The sequence below is a fragment of the Catharus ustulatus genome, chromosome 2 (assembly GCF_009819885.2).
Source record: "Catharus ustulatus isolate bCatUst1 chromosome 2, bCatUst1.pri.v2, whole genome shotgun sequence".
Taxonomy (NCBI): domain Eukaryota; kingdom Metazoa; phylum Chordata; class Aves; order Passeriformes; family Turdidae; genus Catharus; species Catharus ustulatus.
In genome coordinates this window covers 56,509,486-56,522,102 of record NC_046222.1, presented here as the reverse complement: position 1 = coordinate 56,522,102, position 12,617 = coordinate 56,509,486, and the positions used below count along the sequence as shown (strand labels likewise).

At 41.8% G+C, this 12,617-nt stretch overlaps 1 protein-coding gene across 1 annotated transcript in view; it reads right to left on the bottom strand.

Annotated features, from left to right (window-relative positions):
* LOC116992314 (complement C4-B-like) overlaps nucleotides 1-12,617 on the bottom strand; it is a 48,575-nt gene that overhangs the window by 23,446 nt on the left and 12,512 nt on the right. Inside the window, exons 10-23 of the mRNA XM_033051789.2 lie at nucleotides 12,302-12,407; nucleotides 11,990-12,113; nucleotides 11,554-11,669; nucleotides 10,781-10,948; nucleotides 9,858-10,055; nucleotides 7,422-7,613; nucleotides 5,972-6,121; nucleotides 5,422-5,548; nucleotides 4,977-5,048; nucleotides 3,919-4,119; nucleotides 2,901-3,012; nucleotides 2,601-2,671; nucleotides 1,425-1,564; nucleotides 411-623 (exon numbers count right to left, since the gene is read on the bottom strand). Coding sequence (XP_032907680.1) covers nucleotides 411-623; nucleotides 1,425-1,564; nucleotides 2,601-2,671; nucleotides 2,901-3,012; nucleotides 3,919-4,119; nucleotides 4,977-5,048; nucleotides 5,422-5,548; nucleotides 5,972-6,121; nucleotides 7,422-7,613; nucleotides 9,858-10,055; nucleotides 10,781-10,948; nucleotides 11,554-11,669; nucleotides 11,990-12,113; nucleotides 12,302-12,407 — 1,990 coding nt within the window. The remainder of the gene's footprint in view (nucleotides 1-410; nucleotides 624-1,424; nucleotides 1,565-2,600; nucleotides 2,672-2,900; nucleotides 3,013-3,918; nucleotides 4,120-4,976; nucleotides 5,049-5,421; nucleotides 5,549-5,971; nucleotides 6,122-7,421; nucleotides 7,614-9,857; nucleotides 10,056-10,780; nucleotides 10,949-11,553; nucleotides 11,670-11,989; nucleotides 12,114-12,301; nucleotides 12,408-12,617) is intronic.

Sequence of the window (12,617 nt, the reverse complement as noted above, 5' to 3'; positions counted from 1 at the left end):
CCCCGCCCTGCTGGCTCAGGCTCTGCCGCCCGCCCCCCACACTGCTGGCCCCGCCTCTGCCAGGCTTTCCCACCTCTGCCGGGGCCGGCCGGGCTCCAGCTTGGCTTGGGGCTGTCGCGGGCTCTCACTTCCGTGTTGGCAGCTTTTAGAATTTTGTTAATGTATTAGCCGCCCCGGAATATTAGCCGCACTTCCGGGTTTCCACCAAAATTTTGGTCAAATTGGTGCGGCTTGTATTCGTGAAATTACTGTAATTTGTTTCCCTCAGCCCTTGCTGTAAAACAGATTTCCTGAATTGCTTCCAGCTTTGTGTTGTGCCCTTTCACTCCCTCCAGGAAAGCTGCACACATAGCAAATGTTGAATTTGAGGTCAATTTGTGAGGTGCCTGCCCTCAATTAGTTATACATACCACAACTTTGAGATTCTTCCTGATGCTGTCACTGTGCCCAGAATCCCGGTCGAAAGCAGTAATGGTAATTGGAATTTCTCCCACAGTCAGAGGGACGACTGAGAAGAAGGCTGGAGTTGCTGAGTTCCCCTTGGCCAGCAGTGACAGCTGCACAGCCTTCGCCGTCGTCTCTGCGGTGCACAGCTCCTTCACTGCATCCATCCTCACTACCACCTGTGGGGACAGGGCAATGCCCAAGAGCAGTCTCAGTGGCTCACTGCTCAGGGAAAATACCTCTGAAGGCCCCTTCCAATGTAAATTGTTCTGTGACCCCATGGGCGTTAATATTAGGGCTCTGAAGTTAAATCAGCTAGAATTTCTGCATTACACTGAACTTGAAATAGAGTTTTGGCCTATCCCTGAGCCACAGTGAAGTAAGAAGGATAGCACACTTTTATATACCCCAGCTATACACAGTTCAATGCAGTTCAGAGGATGCTGGTTGGGAGATGTGAAGAAGTGAAAAAAAGAGTATCAGCCTCAGGATGATGGAGGCCCTAAGCCCAAAAACTGTGGCCATATGCAGGACTGTGTAGGAGTCACATGAAGAGAAAAAGTGGCTCTGTGTTGTATGCTCAGTGGGTTTTGTGGCTAACATTGGATGGTGCACTTGTGCTCATTCACCTCTGTATCTTGTGTGCCTTGTGAAGTGTCAGCAAGTGTCAGTGTCAGCAGCTGGGTATTGTGCAGATCAGCAGGCAGCAAAAAAGGAACAGATTGCTTCAATTAAGGGGAAGAAGTACCCAAAGACAAAGGATATGGCCATGAAACAGTGATTAAAATCTGCTTTGTATGGTAAGTTTGATTAGCAAGTAGAACTGGATCCTGTCCTTGGGAAAGCTTTCAAGACAGGAGCATTATGTCTGGGCTGTAGGGGGGCACTGAAGCGTGGCCAGGCCTTTCACACTAAATGTTACAAAACTATAGATCTAGCTAGCTAGGCATGCAAGGTACAACAGCTCTTGATAACACTACCTGGAGATCATTGGGCAGGTAGTTGTAAACCACTGCTTTTATTTCCAGTTGCTCGTGTCGTCTGACTGAGTATGGTAACCTCAGGGAGACAAAAAAGTCCTTGAAAACTGCAAAGGTGTGGGGTTTAGCTACACAGAACCCTGGGGGGAGAAAAACAAAAACAACTAGAATTAAGAATTACACATGTAACATAGCTGATTGAAAGTTAAATATCTAATCAAAACTCAGTGCCTGGGCTCCCCTGAGGTCATGAGCAGAAGAGGAAAACAGGCATACTCAGAACTCATTTAAACTCATCTGCACTAGAGACCTATCTAGTTTACCCCCTGGAGTCACTGCCATGGGTTTTGATACGTAAAATCTGGCAGAAGTGTTTGTATGCTTTGTGAGTGAAATGTGGCCCAGTTTTTTTGTTTTCGTTTTTGGTTTGTTTTTATTTGTTTGTTTTTGGGGTTTTTTTTGTGGTTTTTTTTTTGTTTTGTTTTGGTTTGGTTTTGGTTTTTGTTTTGTTTTTGTTTTGCTTTGTTTAAAACTTCATGACCTTTCCTTGCTTTCTGAAAATAAACTCCATGGCCAGCGCTGCACCCCTGGATGATCCTCCCCTTCCAAAAGGGAGTGGGCAGTACAAGATAGATCCTTTGTCTGTCCTCTGTAGCTCTCATCAACTCCTAGGAGCTCCCAGAGGGCAGCACCTGGGAACCTGGGCTCTCTGGTGTCCAGTCCTTGCTGGTCCTTTGCTGGTTTCCTGGTGCTCTTCTCTGCTTTAGAGGCCAGAGAAGTTCATGCTTTCAGATGGCCAGAACCTGGTCCCAGAATTATTCAAAGAAAAATGGGATTACTACTGCTACCTTTCTTGTGGCTTCCTGGCCATGTAGAAGCTAAAATGATGTGGTTTATACAGCGGAAAGAATAAAACATAGTTTTGATTGTATGATCCATCATCCTTGAGACCCTGCTTCATGTTACTTTTATAAATATAAATCTATACCTTAACTTCTAGTTGGGCTTTAACATGGCATAAAAGACAGAAGCAAATATTATGATCAAAACACTTTGTGTTTTTTCAGTACAGAATGTTCTATTCTGTCAACATAACATTATATATCTATTTTAAAAAGTACACATTCTGTATTCATCCATACAAAGAAACAAACAAAAAATACCCAATACTTATACCTTTTTCAGGAGATATACTTATTGCCTGAACTTCCCAGGTAGTTATAGAGTCAGGAGCAAAGTTTTGTACACTAAAAAACACAAAAAATAAAATGTATGAGAAGGCATGTATAAAATGTAAACATTGTCATTTGATGAAGTTTGAGCATTGTCAGGGAAAATCTTATTCCCTCTGTTGTGGAGACACAGTACTTGCAAATATTCTGAAGTCCTCTGCATCAGATACTACATAAAGTGAATATTCATATACATTTGAGAGTACAAATTTAAACATCTTCAACTAATCAGGCAACACAGTACCTGTGTTTTCCAGGGCTTTCTATTTCTTCAAAACTCCACCACCAGCTCTCAGGAAAATAACTGCGCAAGCTGATAGAGGTTTCATCAAAAAATTCTTCCTGTTCACTGTACTCTGCAAAACAGGAGCGAGGTTTATTTTTAGAAGTCTTTGGCTGCTGACCTTGACACTGTCTTGCAGGGAGTCAGCTTGCCAGAGCACAAAAAATGCTCCAAATGAGAAGATTTCGTCTGTGTTTCATCTTGTACATTAAAGAAAAATGTTGAAAAAAGAGAAGCAATGACCATAGCTTGCCACTGAAAAAGAGATAGCTCTTCTTTCCAACTTCAATAACTATATGCTACCAAATGAGAAATCAGTCTCCTGTAGTAAGGCTAGCAAAGATGCTCCCACTGTTCCATAATTGTGACAGACAGAGGATGAAAGAGGAAATCTGCAAGAAATGGTAGCAGAAATTACACTCAGAATGGGATCATTTTAGATGCAAAGTAATTTTTTTTTTTTTTTTTGCAACATGAGGTGACACATAATAAGTGGTCAGAGATAGACTTTAGGGAGAAGAAAAGATGAAAGAGACAAAATGATTCTGGCTAAAGTGGATCTTTCTCATGACAGCATTTTGGAGGTACTCAGGTGTTATAATAGTAGTACCACTAAAAAGAGTCATAAATCTGAGACCACCTGGAGGCCTGAATGCAGACAACCCCCTTACCTGCTCTGTGGCCTCTCTGGGTGTGGGCAGGGGCCAACAACTCCTCCATAGCACTGGAGGGTTCAGCAGTGGCTGAAGTGATTCCTGCCTTTTCTCATCCCAAGGATTTATCCCATCCCACTCCCACCTCCCCGGTGCACAGGTGTGGAGATGCAAACACTGCATGGCTGCTGCACTGTACCAGGGCTCTCTGAAATGCTGATGTGAAAACTGCCACCCCAGTCCCACAGCACTAAAATGCCCTTTGACTCTCCCCAGCCACCCCAAGAAGGGTGAAAGCAGCAGAGCTGCATGCCACTGCTCCTCACGTCGTGCCAAGCCTGCTCTGGTCCTCTGCTTCGCGTGCTTCCTGAGGGCTGTGGCTCTCTCACAGCAATCCTGGAATGCATTCTTGCACTCCTGGGAGCCAGACACCTTTGCCAGCCTTTTTGCACAAGAAAACCTCATGGGATTTAATTTCATTCCATCGTGGCAGCATTTTAGTAGAGAAGCGTTTTGGTATCTGCTGGCTGCAATAGAATTAAAGCCCAGAATTAGTGATGTGTAGGTAGAGATCCGTGTAAAGTGTTCATTGTGCTCACTCCTGTCATTCTTTGCCATTAACTCTAGTTTCTATTACAACTGCCAGGCTTTAGACTGGAACCATGAAAACAGTCCATCCTGAAAACAGTCCACAAACACAGGAGGAAAGCATAGGCTCTATGGCATCCTAGACATTCTGTTCTAAGCCCCTCTTCACAGTCAGACTGAACTAAAAATTGAATCCTCTTTGCAGGCTGGAATTCTTAATAGAAATAGCAATACCAGTGTTCTCTTTTGTGAATAAAGAGATTGATTTCAAAAGTAATGAAGAATCCAATTCCAAGCCTTTGTGCTTTCTGGCAAGGAAATGAGAAAAAAAATTTGCACAAATTGACAATTTATACCAAATGCTATACTAAACCTTCTCTTAATTGAAGCACAAAGCACCAAAGTTGGCACAGCTTCAAAGCAGAATGCCAAGGAAAGACAGGATTTATAAAACATCTTCTGACCATGCAAATATTTCTGAAAACCTCAAAGTCATGACTGATGACATGACATGTTATCTAGTAGAAGTGCTTTGCATTTGGGATTATATAGTGGTGACCTAATTTCTCTTTACAGACATTATTTGGTTTTGGTTTTTCAGCTGTTTTGATGAATGACTCATCACACAGCATAGTACACATGCCTGTGCTAGGTTATGTCAAGTAATGCAAGAACTGGAACTAAGACTGTCTTGGCATCCTTCACTATGCCATCACTTCTTGCCTCCTAGATCCCAGACACATCCCTTTGCATCTCCCTGCTAATATTTTCAGGACACCCAGAGGAGCAGACATACCAATCCCTAACATTTTTTTCTGAAAATCCAAGGACCTCTTCTGCCTTCTGGTGCCCTGGAGACATTTATATCCTGGGAAGGGAGAACAGAAGTGCTTGGTCACAATAATAGGACAGGAGCAGCCTGATCATTCACATCATTCATGAAGACCTGTCTTAGGACTTATGTCATTAACAGATGACCCACAATTTGAGGGAGAGTCCCACAAATCTTCCAGCCTAGCCAACTGCTGCCTGCCCCAGTGAGGTGGTCACCAAAGGACCACCACCCACCATCCGGGATAGCCGAGCTGCCAGTATCTGGTGGAAGAGCAGAAGAGGAAAAACCCAAAGGCAAAAGAGATTTTACAACATCACAGTAAAAATGTTTCTGATTTTGTAAGCAATCAGTCTCCCCAGATCTGTAGTGGTCTGACACAGATTTCTAAAGGGCAGATTGCACTCACCTTCCCGAATGTTGGATTGAATCGTGTCCGATATAAAAGCCAGACCAACATCAGTAAAAACTTGAATGCTATTAGCACCGCCACCCACAGAACATCCAAGATCATATGAATTCATAGCATTAAATACCTGCCAAATAAAATGGCACAGATGGACTGTACATGCTTGTAAAGGGTTTATACACATATCAGAAAAAATTTTGTAGCCTTTGACTCGCAGAAGCAAGACAAACTGGGGGTGCAAGCTGCATTTGGAAGCAGATTAAAGCTGAGGGATGTTTTAGTTAGGGAGCGCTTTCAAGCCATGCTTTTTTATATTTACAAACTTGTCTTCCATAGGATGGAAATCTCCATGTTAAGTATATCACACGTCTTAAACATGGCATTCATCTTAAATAGATCCTAAATTGCAAAAGAAAAAAAACATTTTCAAGTGTAGCAAAGCATTGTCTAAGCAATTAATAGCGATTAATTACATTCTGATCCTGTCATTAGTCATGGAAAAATTTGCTTGATTAGTAGATGTGATATGTTCTTCTTGCAAATATCTTACTTTTTTGGCTGTAAGCTTATTTTTCTTATTCAGAATAAAAACTGCCTTATCAACCACAGCTAAGGCAACTTTTCCTGCATGGTCCATTTCAATCTGTAAATTGATCTGGTCTGTTGGTTCATATGTGTCTTGCTCTGTTGTCACTTCAATCTAAATAGAAAAGATTGAAACAAAAGCATCACATTTGTTAATAAGAAGTGAAGACTCTTTGGGCCAAGAATGCTGTCAGCTGGGACTGTCAGCAGTCAGAGGCTAGGAAATGTTCCTATTTTGTGGAGTTTCTGACAGTGATCCTACGTTTTGGAACATAGGTGCAGATATTTCACATTGAAGGGAATCATGGGGAACTGAAAGATGTGACTTGCAGAATACTGGATGCTGGCTTTCAATGACATTTAAGCACCAAGGGAAATTAAAAGTTTGTGCTAGGCTTTTGTGGAACTGTCTTCAATATTGTCTTCAATACAATTTTGTTATTTTCCTGTGGAAGCAAAATTACCTTGAAAGACATCAAAAGACTAATTAATGTACGAAGGTAACCAACTTAAAACATTCTGTAATATTGCCTGCTTTCTATCACACACTTGAATGTTTTAGCATGACTGAGCAAACACAGATCTGGTTGTGATGTACACACTTCTGCAGTTTAAGAGGAAGTAGCCATGGTGATTATGAACTAATAGGGAATTATTACTAGAGATGCCTGTGAACATTACTGAATTTTGTCCTTGTATAAATGAAGGATTGGTTTGTCTGTTGGAGACAGATGATTTTTTTTGAAAAAACTTTCTTCCCCCCCAATGGACTAAATATTATTTTTTGAAAACAAACATTTTCAGTGGAAAATTATCAGCAATTGTGTTTCATGCTATTGGGAAAAATTATTGTGTCTTTTTTTTTTCATTTTACCTTATGGTCCAAAATGAAGAGGAGAAAGAGGAGGAAGAAAGTAAAAGAAGGGCTTAGATGGCCTCCTATTTTATCCACACTTAATTTTCTAACATAAACTAGCTTTAAAAGTGCTTTTGAAGTGCCAACAAATCTCAGAAAATTACTTGTAATATAAATTAAAAAGCTTGAAATATTACTTCAAATTCATATTTTTTTCCCAATATAGGGCTTCGCTTTCTTTCGTGTGATATCACTACAAAAAGGCAAAGTTACAAAGAGATTCTTCCCCATCAACAATTCCATCAGTGTTTTCTTGTGGATTTCCAAAGTAAAGATGCTCACATGGGATGATTTTTTCCTGTGAGAAAGTGTATTTTTCATCTCTTTGAGGTAAAACATGGGAGCCTTTTCAAGCTATATCTTTTGGCACAACCCTGATAACTCTTTTTCAATACAAACAATTTATAATCCCAGGCCTGTACTTGCTTTGCCAGTACTCCCTTTTTTCGTTTTTTAATTTTTGGAAGGCAACAACAGAAGCCATGAGCTTTGAAAGTACCTTTCCTTCGCAGACATCCATGACGTCCACCCACACAGAATCAGCCACGATCTCTTGCCGACCCTCATTCCCAACGAAGTAGTAGGCTACAAACCGAAAGGCGGGCACCATCTTCTCAGTGATTTTGAGGTTTACTACTTTGTTTGAGGATGGGACCCTTCCCAGAAGCTCAGCCTGTCCCTTTGCCACAACCTGCAAGGCAGAAAAAAAGAGAAATTAAATACTGTGGCTATGCCCCAGACAGGGCATTATGTTGCCTAATTTTACCCTGTTTTTTTGGGGGGGGGTTTGTTGGGGTTGTTTTTTGTTTTGTTTTGTTTTGTTTTTTTTCCCCTGAGGCAGTTTCTGTTTAAAATAATGTGTGTCTCTTCTAATGGCATTACAGTAATTTAACGACTATAAGGCACACCCTTTTGACTAAAATTTTCCCTCGAACCCGGAAGTGTGCCTTATAGTCCAGTGCGCCTTATCTGATGTACAAAATTGCGGAATTTGCCAAACTGGAAGTGTGAGCCGTGAGCCGTGGGGGGAGCCAGAAGTGCCATGGCAGCCGGCTGGGGGCGGGCCCGGAGGCCCGTGGCACCGCCCCTGCCGGATGGAGGCGGGCCAGAGGGCCCACGGCACCGCCCCTCTCGGGTCCAGGCAGTCCTGGGAGCCAATGGCTGCCGGGTCCAGGGGGGCCCGGTGGCTTGTGGCACTGCCCCTGCCGGGTGGAGGCGGGCCCGGGGGCCAATGGCTGCTGGGTTGAGGCAGGGCCTTGGCCAGCAACCGCATGGGGTGAGCTGGGGGCGGAGCCTCGCTGCAAAAAAAAAGTGCACCTTATAGTCCGGTGCGCCTTATCTGATCTACAAAGTTGCGAATTTTGCCGACTCCGGGGAGGTGCGCCTTATAGTCCGGTGCGCCTTATGGTTGTGAAATTACTGTAATTCATATACAGTTTTGATTGCCAAGGTGCATACCAGTGCATCCTGGTACAGAAGCAGGAGACCTGCACAGTGTGGTGGTGAATCTCTGCTACGCTGGTCTTGTGGCCCAGGTTTGAACACAAATCTGTCACTCTCCACTCAATCCTGAAGCTTGAGAATGGCTACCCAGATAGTAGTCTAAATTTTGTCTTCTGCAATGACTGCTCATCACACCCAGGAAGATCAGCATTATTTAATCTGTAATCAGTACTGAATCTTTCCGATGGTGTGAAAGAGTTGCAGCAGGAGGTTTCAGAATAAAGTACCACAGGCTGGTCTTTAACTGATTTCAGCCCATCCATCACTATTTAACTCCTTCCTTCCTACATGATGTTAACTATATTCATGGGTGGTCAGAGGAATGAAAAGCAGGCACAGTGGCAGGACTCGGGGAGAGTGCTCTTCCCTGAACAAAATATGTGAAGCTTTCCTAAACACACAGTGAATGGGTTTCAGGAAGAAACCAAGGCATGCTACAGCCTGGCCTGAAATCCTCACTGCCTTTGTTAACACAACCAAAGTTTGGGGAGAGACCTTCACTGAGCTTCAGCAGTGCCTGCCACCATCCTTCCCACATGTCCTGCCTGCCCAGCATTGGACCTTCCCAAAACCTGGCAGCATCATCCACTGAAAACATCCCTCCAAACCTAAACTTAACTCCTAGGAATACAATTATTCCAATATATCACAATCCTAGTAAAAATAAATGGCAACTGATATCTTGGCACTTATCATCCTGTAAGATTTAGGCTGCCAAGGGAAATTAGGACAAAGAGGGAAAGGGGATTAAACACATTTTCACATTCAACACATCCACTCCTGGTACCCACAAACACATTTGTCTCATTCAGCAAAATAAATACTATATATTTTTCATGCCCCCAAAATAAGTGCAAACATATAAAAAATAGCAGGATCATAGAAATAATTTCTGGAAGGGACCTATGTAGACCTCTAGTCCAGCTGCTTGCTCTAAGACTAGGTGAGACTGGCAAGGTTTTCTCTTGTTGAGTGTAGAATTTTTCTAAGGGTGGAAAATCTCTCCGGGGGAGACTGGGGAACCTCTGGGGTTCCTCTCTCTGGGGAACCTCTTCCAATATTGCACTTATCGCTAGTTAATAGATTTTTCCAAAATGAATCTTCCAGCCCCTGATTTTTAACCTTGGTCCCAATATAACCCTTATGGTTATATTGTGTGGCACTGCCTAGGACATCTTGTTTCCACTATACCTTAATTCCTCTTCAGGTAGTTTTAGGTTGCTCTTAACTCACTCTTAGGCTCTTCACCAAACTGAACAATCCCTGTTCCCTCAGCCTCTCTAGGTGGGTCAGATGTGCCAGAACAGCGATCAATCATCCCACTTGCCCTTTACTGGACCCCCTTGGTTTTCCCTTGTATCAATAACCAGGTGGATGTTCCAGGTTGTACAATTTCTAAGAGAAATTACTGATATGATACTATTCTTTTTACCATATAATAGAAATAGCCAATGTTTCCACGGCCAGACTGATGAATATCATTCAAGGTGATGGGTAAGGTATCTCCAGGTGCCACAGTGCTGTGTGGGATGCTGATGCTGAGGTAGTTTGGGGAAGCAGACTGGTATCTTTCAGCTCTGATGCTGGCTTCAGGTGATTCTAACCTTTCTTTACCCTCTTCAGCCTTTACCTGTATGGGAAGAAAAGAACAGAGTGAGTAAAGTGTCCCACAGGAGACAGTGTATAATGTCAGCAATAATTCATATTTTGCCAGGTTATTTGGAAAATGCTGTGAAGTGAGAGGAATAATTGCTGGGATGTCATTAACAGAACCTGGCACCAAACGCCAGGATTTTAATTATTTTATTCCCTCACCCCATTCTGGTTCTTGCTGTATTTGCATTTGGTATTTTTCACCCTTGGCTCTTTCTAAATGAGAATCAATAGGTGAAAAATCTCAAAGTGATTTTGTACTCAGACAAGTTTTTTCCCATTTTATATTGTGCACATAATTGAACTCTCTGAGTGGGCAGGTATAGCTGACTCTGAACATTGCTCAGCACCTCTTCCTTCACTTTCTTCTGATAATTTTCCATCACTTTGTATGGTGATATTCCTTACAGTCCCATTTCTGTCCTTCATGCCAAGCAAATGCACATCCAAAACACAAAAATGCACCACTATGACCAAAGCCTGTACTTCCAAGGCTCTGATGTACAGGAGTATCCTTCACTTGAGACATCCCTCAGGCCCCCTCTAACATTTCTCACACTATCTGGACAAGGATCTGCAGGTGGTGTAAGAAATCATGTTCCAACCACTGTGCTAATTCAATGAAAACTGATCATTTTCACAGTCATTTATAATTGTCTTCTGAGCAATTCTTTTAAACATGGATGTTTGCATATTCTTTACCTTTATTTCAAGTGTTTGAGCATCTCTGGGGATGTCAAATGTAATGGAGACCAGACCCTCTTTATTACAGAAGGCAGTCTTCTTCACTGGGGGTTTCCCAGGCAGAGTAGCAGTGGCAGTGATAAGTAGGAAGGCAGCAGGAGTACCATCAACTGAAGTGGCAGAAACCTATAAAAAAAAAAAATTCTGTCATTTAAAACAGAATTTAAATTTAGAGTTTAAAACTGCCCACAAACAAGAAGCAATTGTAATTTACAATTTTATAAACTGAGACAAAAAATATAAAGCTGTACATACCGGCATTAAAAAATTTGAGCTTTGAGAAAAGCAATTGACTCAGTCTGGTCTTCAGTTAAGGTAAAAATCTGTGAGTAGAGATTAAACAATGCCCCAGATTTTCACTTAGCGTCTATTTGTCCTAGAGATATTTGTCATTAACTGCTATAAGGTAAATGTCTTTAACTCTTTGTAGAAAAAATATTCTTGTTTCAATCCTTTGATATAGAAGTGAGAAAGAGATTGTTATGTTTTATAAAACCCTGTAGTGCAACAGTGTACATTGATTTCTAGAACAGAAACCCATCATTTTCTGTCTGCTCAGGCTCTGAGCATACAGAAAAGAGACAAACCAGACACACAAACAGTAGCTCTGTGTTGGGCCTATTCTTGAAGGTCTCTGTCCTACAGAGCTCACAGAGGATCTGTCAAGGAAAGAGGGCAGATATAAAAGCACTGCTGTGGAGGCAGACAGATACAGTCAGAACACTACATACCGTAACCGAGAAGGGGGCTCCAGGCACAAAATACTTTTTGGTGTTAGACAGATCAACAGTATAAGGAGATCTCACAAACTTCACACTGCTGAGTTCCTCTTCTCTCATCTCACCACCTGTTAATATCAAACAGTATGTGTTGCTGTAGATGCACGAACTATGGACTTGCATACCTTGGTGTCTAATTTTCTGGAAGATTTTATTTTCATTTTCAAGTAATGGCAGGAGTTAATGTTATCTAATGTAATCGTCTGCAATTTTGAGCTTGAGCAACTGCTTTCCATCCAAGATTCTTCTATCTGACTCCCTATAGCATGAGCAAGCTTTGCAGCAAAGATGGATCCAGTAAGACCAGGTTCCCCACATAACAGATTAAACCAGAGAAAGATCAATGTGAATCTTACAGACTGTATCAGCTAAGCCATACTGTACTCACTTGCAGTTTCTACAGTGGTAACAGCAACATATAAATGAAACCCTTCCAGAGTGGAAATACTCTTTCTCAATTTCTCTTCCAATAGTGGTGTATTTAAAGTAACTCTTCCTTTTCCATTTTGGATCTAAAACAAAAGTGGAGAAAAAAAATTTAAAAAGCCACAGCCCTTACTGGTTTGTTGCCATTAGAAATAAAAAAGTGTTGGTGTTGCTTATATCACACTTACAGTATTACGGACTTGTTAAGTTTCCAGATTTCTGACAATATTCAGCTTAGGCAGGCTAAATCAGAGTAGTTCCATGGAATACTTACTGATAGCTGTTGCTCCAGGCCTGGAATGAATATTTTATTCTCATTTTCACCGATTATGCCAAATCGCACATATGCAGCACCTTCAATCTCTTTCCCATAAGAGTGTCTTAAGAAGGAGGAGAAACGAGGAGAGGGATCATTATTTTAATAAAAACCAAGCGTAAGGCAGACTAATAATTTTATGCTGAAAAAAATATTGGAATATTTGTAGGCATCCCATTTGTAACTAATAGCTTGAAAACAAAATTTAGCCCCACTCTCTTGTGAGTCAAACATGAAAAATTTTACTGATCTTTGTGCCAAGTGGTGATTTCAA